Below are 12,672 nucleotides of genomic sequence, written 5' to 3'. Positions count from 1 at the left end.
GTCCATCTATTCCACTTGTAAGTACAGATAATTAATTTTTGTTATAGCACAAATATATTTGAAAATACACACTTAAAGGGAAGGAAGCCAGTGACCACAGAATCAGGCAATTGAGCTTTTGCTCTTGATTATTCCTCAAGATGAAAACTATGAAGTATAAAGAGGTTTTCATAATATTTTCTCTTGTAAATTATGTATACACACAGAGCCGTTTCTCGTGCGTGGAATATGGCTTTCATTAGCTGAAATTTACCTTTCATGGGTATAACACAATTGTTCTTTTTATCCTTTGTGTTAACCGTTATTACAACCCCAAGATGAAATGAAAATGAAAGAGAAAAGAATGCACTCTCTTATTGCTTAAGATCAAGGATTTATTTATTGTATTCATTTATTTATTTATTTTAACAGAACTGAGGATCTTGAAAATAATGCAGACGTGTTTGATTTTGTATCATATGTAATAGTGGTACCACATTTGCTTGTTAATGTAGCAATTCTAAATTAAAATCACAAGTTTTATAAACAAAATGGCAGAATTACCTGTGAAGGTTGTATCTAATAGTATTAATGATGTGCTCAAATTAATCTTCTTTATTTTACTTGAATGCCACTGTTCAAAAACAGGCACAAGAAACAAAAACATTAAGATGCTTTTTTTACTTTGTAAAAGATACAATAATCAATATAAAATTATGACACATATAGGATTAAAAAACAAGGGCTATATTTTATCTTGTTTTCTAAAATGTGTTTTTTTTTAATTGTTTATGTTTTTTCAGATTCTTGCATTTCACTGAACTCAGATTCATCACCGTGTGGAGCTGAAGCCCTAGTGAGCATGAACCTCAGTCTTCCTGACCAGAACATGCACAACTCTAGTGAAGGCTGCATAGAGGACGACAAGCCTGATGTCATGCTACCTTGCTTCCGCAGAAACATGTATGACGAGCCTCTGGCCTCATACTCCAACGGGTCCATCATCTCTCAACTCCTCCGCAAGACAATCCACAACAAGAGGGCACTAGATGAAAACCATTTCTACCTTTCTAGCTCCACTGCCGCTGACTCTGGCCAGGAGGACCAGAGCAGTGTCTCCTCAAAGGACAGCACAGTGGAGGCTGCCTCCCCCAGCGGTCACATCTCTGCAGGAACCAGCCCGGATGGAGAGCATCCCATGACTGACCACCTGCAGGCCAAGAGGGCCAGGGTGGAAAACATCATCAGGGTCATGGCTGGCTCTCCCAACGGCAAGCAGCATGGAGACAGTGAGAGGTCTGACACAGAGGCCAGAGACACCAGGGAGGCCAGGGAGGCATACAGGGAGAACAAACGCAAACAGAGGTTGCCACAGCATCAGGAACACAGCGTCGGAGGACCAGCGAGCAGAAGACCTGGAAGCAGCAATAGTGAGAGCTGTAGCACCAAGGACGAGGAGTGTCACAAGTTGAAAGAGCAGCTCCACAGCATGCAAAGGCTTCTGCGTCAGCTCCAGGAAAAGTTCCTTCAAGTTTACAACCAGGACGATCCTGAGCACAACGACAGAGATGAGACAGAAATAGCTGTTGAGCACGACACCCTGGCAGAAAGCACAGAGTCACGCTACATAAGCGCTGAAGATGATTTTGAGAGGAAGAACAGCAGGGTGTCTGCAGAGTGTAAGGACAGAATGAAAGTAGTTGGTTATCTGGTGCACCAAAGAGAAAGTCAGAACCTACAGGAAACCCTGAAGCAGGAGCTCTCCCGGGCTGTTAATGAGTGTGTGGATAGGGTGTTCAAGAAGGTGTCTTCCACAGGGCTGGACCTGTCCCCTCAGCCGTGCATGTGCTCATCTCCAGACATGCAGATGAGCATTGGTGCAGACAGGAAGAGCCAGCAGGCCGGCTCCACCCAGGAGCAGCCCCAGTCTGAGGAGGCTGCACTCAAACCCCGCGCTTTGGAGTTCTATGAAAGCTCTGAGGCTCAAAGCCCACAGGACCAGACGGAGGCACTGTCACTGGTGGTCCGCAAGCCGACAGTGACCCCACTGAGCTCAGTCACCCCAACAGTGAAGAGGCCCTATCCTGTGCACCAGACGCCATTTCAGTTCAATTACAGCACGCCTCTGCACGACAGCCAGATCCTAGAGCACCTTCTCAAGTATGGGCCACATTCCAACTTTGGGGGTCTGCCTTGCATGCCCCCATCAATTGACAGGACCTCCCCAGACTCAGTAGACCTGCCCTGGGACACCATCACCATGAGGTCCAAGGTGACATCCAGCCACCTCAGCCACCACCCTCGTCCCTCCACCCTGGGGGCAGTGACGGTCGACAATCTGTGTCTCCCTCACGTCAAGATCGAGTGTGGTGATCTGCAGAGCATGGCCGAACGAAACCCTTACATGTCTCTCAACATATCCTTTCACATAAATGATATAGTCTGAGCCAAAGTGGCTTTGCCTCTTTGCCTTTTTTAGATGTAAAAAAAAAGAAAAAAAAAAGAAATTACCAACACTCTGCTGTCGTGGCTAAAATGAACAACTAGCTTGTTTATTATTGTTGTTAAAAATTGAAGATAATACTCAGATTCCCATATTTGTAGGCTGAAGGTGCAGTGATGAAAAATCCTGTAACTTCACCATAAAAATATAAAAAGGCTAAAAATTAATGACTACATTTTATTTTATTTTTCTTACCCTAAGATTCAACATCCACAGACCTACAAAATATGCATGAAAATACTAATGTCAAAACATCACAATTAAAAACATGGTGTGTTTGATAATATCTTATATATATATATGTGTATATATATATATATATATATATATATATATATATATGTACATATATATGTACTGTATGTACCTTTTATTTTATACAATCTCCCTATATTCAGCTCTTCCATTTGAACAATGGTTGAGGTTCATTGCAGCATGGGCAGTTCCAGTAACAAACTTCAAGGAGAATTTTTTCTTTGATCTCGCTAACCCCATAGAAAATTATAGCATCTTCTTTAATCTGAGCAGAGTAATGACTTTAAGTCTAGAAAAAGACAAATAAAAAGGAATACAAGGCTTTGATAAGAATTGCCAGGAACAAAAGCCAATTTTTCAAAGGCAGAGAAAGCATCGGTTTCTGTTTCAGGAAGCGTCGTTTTTTCAGACTTGAAAAGGTGCAGGATCTATTTCTCCATCATCAGAGTGATAGGGGTGCATCTAAAAGGTCACATCTGAGTGCTGGTGGAAAACACAAGTGCCTCCCAACCACAACACTTGAGCTCTTGTCTTGAGCATTTGTTGTTGGAAACCTTTGTCAGAATGTGCATGATTAAAATAGAGTGCAAATAACAGTGTTTTTTTGCCTCAAAGAAAATCAACCGCAAGACAAGTTGTTCTGTTCAGGGAAAAAACTGTCCATTGTTTGAAAAGTTAAAAATTTGTTAAGTTCCGTGTTTGCTGATGTCCACGATCAGTATGATTAAAATAATATCTAAATTTAATCATTCCTACAAGTAAATTGAAATAAATCATTTCTCTACTCCTCGCTGATTATAAAGTAAACAATCTTTAAAAAGATCCTAAAATTTGAGTTCAGTTTTGTTGATTCTCTTGACGCGAAGCATTAGAGAGGGTTTGCTTTATCTTTACAGTGCAAAGAGATCTGCTTCTCTTTGAACAAAGCCACATAAATCTTTCATTCCAACTTCCTTATTTCAAAGGTAGGGTTCCCTAATACATGGATGGTGTGGTGACCTGATAAGGAAATATTATGACCTAAGGCATGGTGGTGGACTACAGAGGAAACGCTCCTGAGCATCTTCATTGCCATGGGGGGAAAACTTGAGAAAGAATTGCATGTATTTGCAATAAAGTAAATATATGTAGTAATATATAGTATGTCGAGTACTGGTAAATGGTTAGTTTTTTTTGTTTTTTGTTTTTTTTTTTTACACCATTTAAAATATTTTAAATATACCACATGGAACTATATACATTTATATTATCTGAAATGTTTTACTTTTTTATGACTGAAATTGACATTGTTTCAGGGTTTTTCTGAAGAAAAATTATAAAGCAACATATGTCGTCTTTAAATCAACTTAATTATATCAGAAAATCAGCTCCTTTTTTCACAACATTTCAAAACAAGCTGTCTTAACTGCCAGGCATGAAGTGCTTCGCTCTCTAATTAAAAATCCCTAATCTAATTCGTAATTCTGTTTTGCCAATAAGCACATGTTAGGGTCATTATTGACTCCCTGGTTAATGCCAAGCTGTTCTTTAGCGAAATTCAATTTAGCTGAAGATTGAGGCAACACAATACTCTGGTCTACTATCACTTTGCACAGGACTGTATGCTGTGTGTTATATTTGATTGTCAGTTTTTTCCACCTTAACCTAAATGTGAACATCCAGGAGGGTCTCACCCCGAGCCATCTGAAGAAGGCAAAGCTCATGTTCTTCTACACCCGCTACCCAAGCTCCAATGTGCTGAAAACTTTCTTCCCTGATGTCAAGGTAATTTTATTTTTTGCATATAAAAAAATTTACTTTTTACTTATAATGTCAAACAAGCAGCAAATTTGTTTGTCCTGCGTTTAACTCCCCGGTATCTACTTGTCAGTGTGTGTTTGGGACAGAAAAATCAGCAGTGTGTCGGAGGAGAGAAACAAAAACGCAGAGGGTTTAAATAACAAAGCCACTGAGCTGCTAGTATGTCCTGGGGGCAGAGGGAGATACAGGGGCATTCTCTCTTTAAAAAAGCCACTCCAGTCAGCAAATGGAGTGACAAAGGACTCTGTAGGAAAGGCATTGCTATTGAGTGTCAACAGAGAGTTGGTATTAGAGACTTGTGCAGCAGCAACCAGGCGGTGGTGAGCTGGCCCTAAACACAACATCCTGTGTGTTTTGGCCTTGGTCTCGTGTCATGCCTCCTCTTCTGTCTCCTCCTTTTGTCTTCTCTCTTGTCTCCTTATCTGCATCCTGTTGTTAGCTCTTCTCATTCATTCATCCTCTTTATCTCTTTCTCTCTTCTCTTTTACCTTCCTATTTGTAGCACAAGCTCCCACTCATATCGTCTCTCCTGCCTCCCCTTCAATTTTCTCCAAAACACCTTCCCTCTCCTCTCCTATCTTGTCTCCTGGATCTGTCTGAGCCAGTTCGGGGGCCCCCGTCTCTCAATATGCTCTGACCCCCGGGGTCAGGGGGGAGGATGCTGTTGCTGCAGCCCTGCGAACGTCTCCTCCTTGCTTACAATCCTGTGGTGGGAAGTGGCACTGAACAAAAGACCACCTAATCCCAGTGTCTGATTCCATCCTATCAGCCTGAGTCAATGAGAGGGAAGCTTCCTTCTGTCCTTATGCTGCCGCTTTCTCACCCACCACACCAGAGAGAAGAAGCGTCTTTGATGCCTGCCCAGCCCTTAGGCATTTTTTTTTCCGTCTTTCTGGATGATGAGATAGAATAACACGACTAATGTCAAGACTGAGTTTAGAAATACAGAGCCCTGACAGATGTTTTTTCACCCCGCACATTGGTGGGAAAAGATCAGAGCAATTAATGTTGCGTGGAGTGACAGACCATTAGGTGGCATTTTGCCCTACAGGTACTAAATGCAGGTTCTCAGTCAATTATGGAAAAGGTTTCTAATGCAAAAGCATCAGAAAGACATTAGATTTTTAATTGAATAGCACAGAGATTAATATTTTTAAATTTCTCATTGAAGTCTCATATTGAATTCTAACATTATATATTTAATTTCAAGCATGATCTAAGTTTTTATTCGCCTGCTTCACAGGGAAGACAAAAGACAGGGATTCATTGTCTTGCTTAAAGAGACTTCAGCTGCACAGATGTTTGTCGGTTTAGGTTGCAGGTGTGGAACAATCCTTTTAACATGGGATAAAGTCACGTATACTATTTTCTCTCCATTTCCAGTTCAACCGCTGCATCACCTCTCAGCTGATCAAGTGGTTCAGCAACTTCAGGGAGTTCTACTACATCCAGATGGAAAAGTTTGCCCGCCAGGCCATTGTTGACGGCATCAGTGAAGTCAAAGACATTACAGTTAGCAGGGACTCAGAGCTGTTCCGGGCACTGAACATGCACTACAACAAAGCAAATGACTTCCATGTAAGTGTCATTCATTAGTCATCCCTCTTTTATGTTGCACTTTGTATTGTTTGATCATTCTAGCTGATTTTCTGCGTATGAGGTTTTGTTAAAGAGGTAACTCCTCTCATACTGCACATACACAGCAACAGATATACAAGGTTTGCGTAAAAGGGAAGAACATATTTTCAGAAATGTTGGGAAATATGCCATACATTTCCTGGCGGAGATTGAGAGGAGAAGATTGATAACACTCTCGTCTGTCACTTCAGTGGGATGCCACAGCCAACAGTCAGTTAGCTTAGCTTAATGCAAAGACTGGAAACAAGGGAAAACAGCTAGCCTGACTCTGTCCAAAGGTAACAAAATACACCTACCAGCACCTCTAAAGCACACTAATTCATGCATTATATCTAATCCAGACAAAAACTTAAATTTGCAGTTTCATGGGTGTTATGGACTATTTCTTGGCTCTGAGCAGCTGCCAGACAACCAGCGGAGGCCAAGAACTAGCTTAACACCTAACCCCTTGTAAATGACCAGGCTAGCTGTTTTTTCCAGTCCTTATGCTAAGCTAAGTGAACCCTCTCATTCTTCTCAACTAACCACCCAAAAGTGAATAAGCACATTTCCCAAAATGTCAAACTATTCATTTAAAGAACTGGAGTGGACACATTCATCACAGTAGTTACTAACCTACTCAAGTATGTCAGACCTCCTGTCAGCCTACGCTGTGTCACGTATGTCCATGTGCTGACCTGTGTGTCACACTGCACCTGTGGCTGGCCAGCCTTTACAGCCATTATCTAAACTCCAGAGTGATGCTTTATCAAACTGTGGGAAGAGGAAGCCGCAAAATCCCACTAAAACAACTCAGGATTAGAGGACCAGCACGCCTGAGCGAGACTGAGATTGCTACTGATGCGGAATGCTGAGAAAGACGCTGTGGATTCCGAGGGAGAAGGCCGTTTGGTGGGAAAGGGACGAGACCGTTTTCTTTACCTTGGGACCAAGACATTCCTTTCCCAGGGATGCTTTTGTGTCAGGAGATGAGGGGAAAGAAAAATAACTTATGCCAACAAATGTTGTGCTAACTGGCCAATGGATGGGAAACAAGGGCTGCAGGGCGGTTTTCTCCCAGCATCCCTTGCATCTATTCATTCACTGATGCGTTTTTATGGATCCTGCTCTCGTTATGGGCAACTCCCAAATTCTTATCCCGACTTTAACCACAACAAATCCTCACTTTAACACAGCTTTCTCCAAGTTTATACCTAAACTTACCCAACCAACCATAATCATTTTAATCCTCAGCTTCTTGCTGTAGTCCTAGTGGGATCCACGATTATGCTGTGTTGACTAGCTCTGCTGGGTAAAATCCCTGGGAAGAAAGCTCACCAGTAGTTAGTTTAGGTTCAAGAAAACAAGACTAGCTAATCAAAGAGGCCTCTAATTGAAAGTTAATGATTGCAGCATTGCATTTATTGTATGTGTGCAGAGAACAAAGAGATGCGCTCCCTTTCATCAGTTTGAGTGTTTGAAGAATTGCACTACAGGTCTTCATTTCATATATTTTTGACTTTGAGAAGGCTGAAGAGGGCTTCAGTATGTTTGTAACACATCAAGTGATTTTTTTTTTTCAAATAGAATAAGGTTCTAACTAGATTGACTTCATTTCTAAATCTCTACATTTTCTTTCTTTTCCAGGTTCCTGACAGATTCCTGGAGGTTGCTGAAATCACCTTGCATGAGTTTTACAACGCCATATCTTCAGCCAAAGATTCAGACCCCTCATGGAAAAAGGCCATATACAAGGTGATCTGTAAACTGGACAGCGATGTCCCGGAAGAGTTCAAGACATCTTCCTATTTATAGGCATGAGTGGAGAAATGTACAGGTGAAGGAGTTGGCGATTTTTGAAGTTAGTCCCTCGACAGTATTAATTCATCATTTATTGTAGTGCATTTTTTTTAGTGAGGTGAAATGTAGATGTTGGCTAAATGATTATTCTGTAAATCTGTAAGAAAAAAATACACACACACACACACACACACACACACACACACACACAAACACACACACACACACACACACACACACACACACACACCATCTTAAAAGTTAAGAATTTATAGCCTGACATATTGTGTTCTACTTTTATCAAAAAGCAACTATTGATTATTATTAATGCTCTTGTGGTTTATTCTATTGTTTAGTATTTACTCTTATATAATCTGCCTCAACACATTTAGAGAGTTACTGAGTTTGTGGGTGTGTAAATTGTTTACAAAGATGTAATCACTTAGTGTAGCCTTATTTAGCCAAACTGGAGGAGATTTTTTTTTTTGGGGCATTTATCGTCAGTATTAGTCATCTTTTTAATTCCATTTGTTTTCATAGCTGTGTGTGTTGTGTAATTGTACAAGCGCTGCTGTTGTATGTTGCATAATGTTCTATAAATTTGTTGTAAACTATTCGCTTGACAGAATGTGCATGTGAAAATAATGCAAGTGACTGTGAGTGAGTTTCCTTATGTATAAAAGTCATGTAAAGAACAATCATTTTCAGATATTTCAGTCACAAACATTGTACTGGATGATTATTGAAATTAAAGATGCACTAAATTATAATATAAAACTAGTGTGTTATGGTTTTCCTTGGCAATAGTCACTACATGAATATACATTTTTTTATATTTATGAGAAACAAGACATCCCAGGTAAATGCTTTATTTCTGGTTGTAAATGTTTAACTCTGCCGTGAAAATACTGCGTCCCAGTGCTGAGCCCCTAAGGTGCCTCTAATCCACGTCCAGCAGCCAGCTGTTAAATGTCCCCCAAACTATGCTGTTCTCATTGTTCACCGAAGCCAATTCAAGTCAACTTTCTAAGGCCTGCATTCATTGTGTGGCCGTTGCGGATGCGGACAACTGCCATGTCTTAAAAACAGCCACAATGCATTCCCTCCTAATGACTAATGCCCGAGGTGACCTCATATCACAGTTGTGCCACCAAAGCAAAATTCCACAAACCCGTTGACTCTTTCTTCCAGGCACCCACTCAAAGCACGCTACTCGCCAAAACACACACACGCGCACATATGCACACGCAATTTGGTGATGTCAGAAAAATCACAGATGGGATACTTTTGATGCCTTGGGCTTAATATAAACCAGACAATCAAAGCAGCGAATTAAATCCACTGTCAATTTCATCGTGGATGAGCATAGTAAATCATCAAAATATTAATCACATTGTCAGTACCATTATTGCAGGTGATTTTATTCCTGAAACTTTTACAAAAAACCTGCAATGTGCCTTTAAAATAAAGACTAATGATATGAGTGCAGCATGCACAATAGCATGGACCACTTTTATAAAAGTACACTGTTTCTTGTCACTGTGTGAGATGACATTGTCAGTGCCCAAAACCAAACATTTAATTGGAAAACCTGTTAGTCGCCCAAGCACCAATTACATCAGAAATGATAACATTAAGGAAATTAAAACATTAGTTGGATTGGTTGATGACAAAGACTGGAGACAATAAACCTCACTAATCTTTTAATAGACATTTCTTTTCAATTAGATCAGTCTTCTTCAGTAAATTGATTTATATTCTCAACTCAATTAAAATGCCTCTGGTTGAACCAAAGTGCTTTGCTCAAATTAATTTGTTGTGACATTTTCTGAACAAGACTTGGTAACCTCTGATATAATGAAAGAAAACAAAGAAAATACCTTCAGTTGTTTAACTGCCTCTGGCTGACAAGGCTTCAACTTAAACAGTACGATATGAAATTATGTTCTGTATTAGAGAGTCTCCGATAAAACAAAGCATGCTTCCTAATGAAGATGAAATGAAAAGTAAAAAGCAACAGGAGGACGTGATAAAATTAAAACAAAAAGCACTGTTTGATCAGATGCTCTGGGTTGTACATTTCATCACTTGGAAATACACTTTTACACATATATTTTACACATATGTTGTTGCAGCTGTTATTCTGTCAGAGTCTCACATGAGAAAGAAACAAATAAAGAGAATTTCATTATCATCATCATCATCATCATCATCATCATCATCATCATCATCATCATCATCATCATCATCACCAGAGCCGTTCGCTTGTAGTTCTTGGAGGTGGATGAGCCTCACAGAAAAGAGTAACAGCATCATCTAGTGAATCTCCGATGTAATACACACAGCTCGGCCTGCCTCAGAGTCAACTGATTCATCTCTGACAGTGCAAGTGCGATTTTCTTCAGTGTATACAATGTGTGTAAATTGTTATTTTTGCATTTTAGCCAATCACTAGCTTTCTTTTAAAATGAAATCCACTCTATTATTCAGTTTTTAAAGCCATTAAATATGCAACATCAGATTCTGCTGTGTACACAAATCTCCACACAGGGGTGCAATTGTCACTGTTTACTGAACTGCTGCTCAGGGATTCTTCAAAACGGCTCAGTTTCTCCAAGACTCCTGGGAAGTGGACACTGTGAAATCTTGTCAACATCATGATTTGTGCATTTGTGAGTTAGGAAAGCTTGGCTGATTGTGCACAGTCACTGTGTGTGTGTGTGTGTGTGTGTGTGTGTGTGTGTGTGTGTGTGTGTGTGTGTGTGTGTGGTATGATATTAATGAGAAAAAAAAAAAAGAGCTGGTGTCTCCTTAGCAGGGTCCTGGAAAGACAAAGGCAGGATCAAACACCCCTGAGCTGGAGACAAAAGGAGCTGTGGGACTGGGGGCACTGGGACGGTCTCTGTGTTTAATCTCCTGCTCATAGATACCGTCGTTATGCCAAGCTTACTCTGGGAGGGCGCTGGGAGCAAAAGGGAGTGCAACTTGAGAATGGAGGCCGCTGACTTTAGGCTGCCCTTCAGACAACCACTTCTTGGTGTAGTTTGGTGTGATCACCAGTAAATCTTTATTAATTTTAATTGGAGCCCCCATTTAAAAGAGCAATTAAAGCGGATTAATCGAGCCCATCCCGTATAATGTCTTCTGTTAATTAGTTTGTCAGCACTGTTTTAATATCGCTTAATGACTTCATATTTCAGGGATGACATTAAAGGGATGCTGAAGGAAAAGAAATGGCCTTATCACAATGCGCTGCTTTAATGGGAGATGTCCCCCGCCAGCGGGCAAGGTCAGGCCTGGGGCCACTGGGGAGGAAGAGGCTTCAGGGTGGCACCAAGGCAGCCACCTCCAGGGATACGCTGCCTCACACACACGCTACCACACTGTTACACACACAGTCTCTCTCATTCACTCATACACAGATCACTGAGGAAGAGGGATACATCGAGAACTGTGCATGTGATGTTTGTTAGATTCCGTTATATTTCAGTCACAATGTGAATCCGATTCTGATGTTTTAGTTGAAAAGGTAAACTCAAAGATTGTACGGTGAGAGTTGGTGAATGAGGTTAGAAGTTGAGTAGCAGTACGTAGTTTTTCTTTTACAGACAGGGAAGAGATGAAGATGATGTAAACTTTCAGGTCAGACTCCCAGATTGCACTGAAGGAAAACACCAGGATGCTGCATATCATTCAAATCATAAGAGCTCCTTTATCTTCACATCTACACTGAATGACTTCTAGAGCTTCCCAAAGTGGGTGCTGTGGTACCTCAAGGACAAGTCAAGGGTGCCATAAGATTTTTGTGATTCATATTTTTTAATATTGTAAAGGTGGATTACTTGTAGGTGATATCATATTCCACTTCACAATCAGTGGCATTAGCATCGGTGGTTCTGTCTTTCCTAACTGTGTGAGTTGGTTTCCAGGCAGACATCAAAAACAAGGCAAGGAATCAACTGTCTGTGTCAAAGTCAGAGATAACATGTTGCTCTGTCTTTGATATCTCCCCTTTAGTTTAACGATTATCTGCATATCTGTAGAGTATAACTGCTGACTTCTTTTCATTACATGATTGTGCATAGGCTTATATCATTTAACTTGGTTGATATACGCTTCATATATATTTTTCATCAGTGTTGTTTGTTTACTTTTTTTTTTTAAATCCTTAAATGTTTGATGGAAGCATTGGCAAGCTATAAATGCTCCACTGGTGGACACAAAGTTTAGCCCCTTCTTTAAACAGACATTTGCTGTACTGTAACAGTGCCTTACATGTTTAGCCTGTGATGCTCCTCTCACAGTGACACTGAGCCAAAGGTGGCCAGGCAGCAAGAAGTTGATAAAAACCAACAGCACATCCTCCTTATTGCAGCCTTGGCTGGCGTGCATCCCTGCTAATTTGAGTGTGCCCTCGCACCTCCACTCTCCTCAGCAGATTCATAAATCTCATTCCCATTATCCCGCTAATTAGCCGGGATTACAGGAGCATGTAATGCCCCCGCTTCCCAATAGATTGATTGGAGGACGGTCTCTTTGTTTTGAAATCACTTCCTGATTGATGTACAGAGCCCTAGTTTGCAATTGTAATGGCCCAGATGTTAACAATCAAATGTGTTTCCGCTCCAGGAAGTAACAGTCTGTCATGGAAGAGGAGCCAGCCGAGCGTGTAACGACACATCACAGGAGTGTGGGGAAAGAGGGACTGCAGAGGAAGG

At 40.8% G+C, this 12,672-nt stretch overlaps 1 protein-coding gene across 1 annotated transcript; it reads left to right on the top strand.

The window, feature by feature from the left end:
- Window positions 1-782: 782 nt before the first annotated feature.
- prox2 (prospero homeobox 2) lies at window positions 783-8,203 on the top strand. The gene is made up of 4 exons (XM_023417254.2): window positions 783-2,395; window positions 4,394-4,501; window positions 5,921-6,115; window positions 7,802-8,203. Exons 1-4 carry the CDS (start codon window positions 842-844, stop codon window positions 7,967-7,969), a joined length of 2,025 nt encoding a protein of 674 aa, XP_023273022.1. The 5' UTR covers window positions 783-841; the 3' UTR covers window positions 7,970-8,203.
- The last annotated feature ends 4,469 nt before the right edge of the window (window positions 8,204-12,672 follow it).

Source organism: Seriola lalandi, unplaced genomic scaffold (assembly GCF_002814215.2).
Source record: "Seriola lalandi dorsalis isolate HSWRI2012SDOR001 ecotype SW California unplaced genomic scaffold, Sedor1 jcf7180002054573, whole genome shotgun sequence".
Classification (NCBI taxonomy): Eukaryota; Metazoa; Chordata; class Actinopteri; order Carangiformes; family Carangidae; genus Seriola; species Seriola lalandi.
Note: the sequence above shows the minus strand (reverse complement) of the source record. Positions and strands in the feature narration are given on the sequence as shown.

Excerpts from the sequence above, each read along its gene's own strand:
- prox2 (XM_023417254.2), top strand. The coding sequence starts at position 842 with ATGAACCTCAGTCTTCCTGACCAGAACATGCACAACTCTAGTGAAGGC. Across the intron at positions 2,396-4,393 it reads ACCCTTACATGTCTCTCAAC|ATCCAGGAGGGTCTCACCCC; the intron begins ATATCCTTTCAC and ends CTAAATGTGAAC. Across the intron at positions 6,116-7,801 it reads ACAAAGCAAATGACTTCCAT|GTTCCTGACAGATTCCTGGA; the intron begins GTAAGTGTCATT and ends TTTCTTTTCCAG.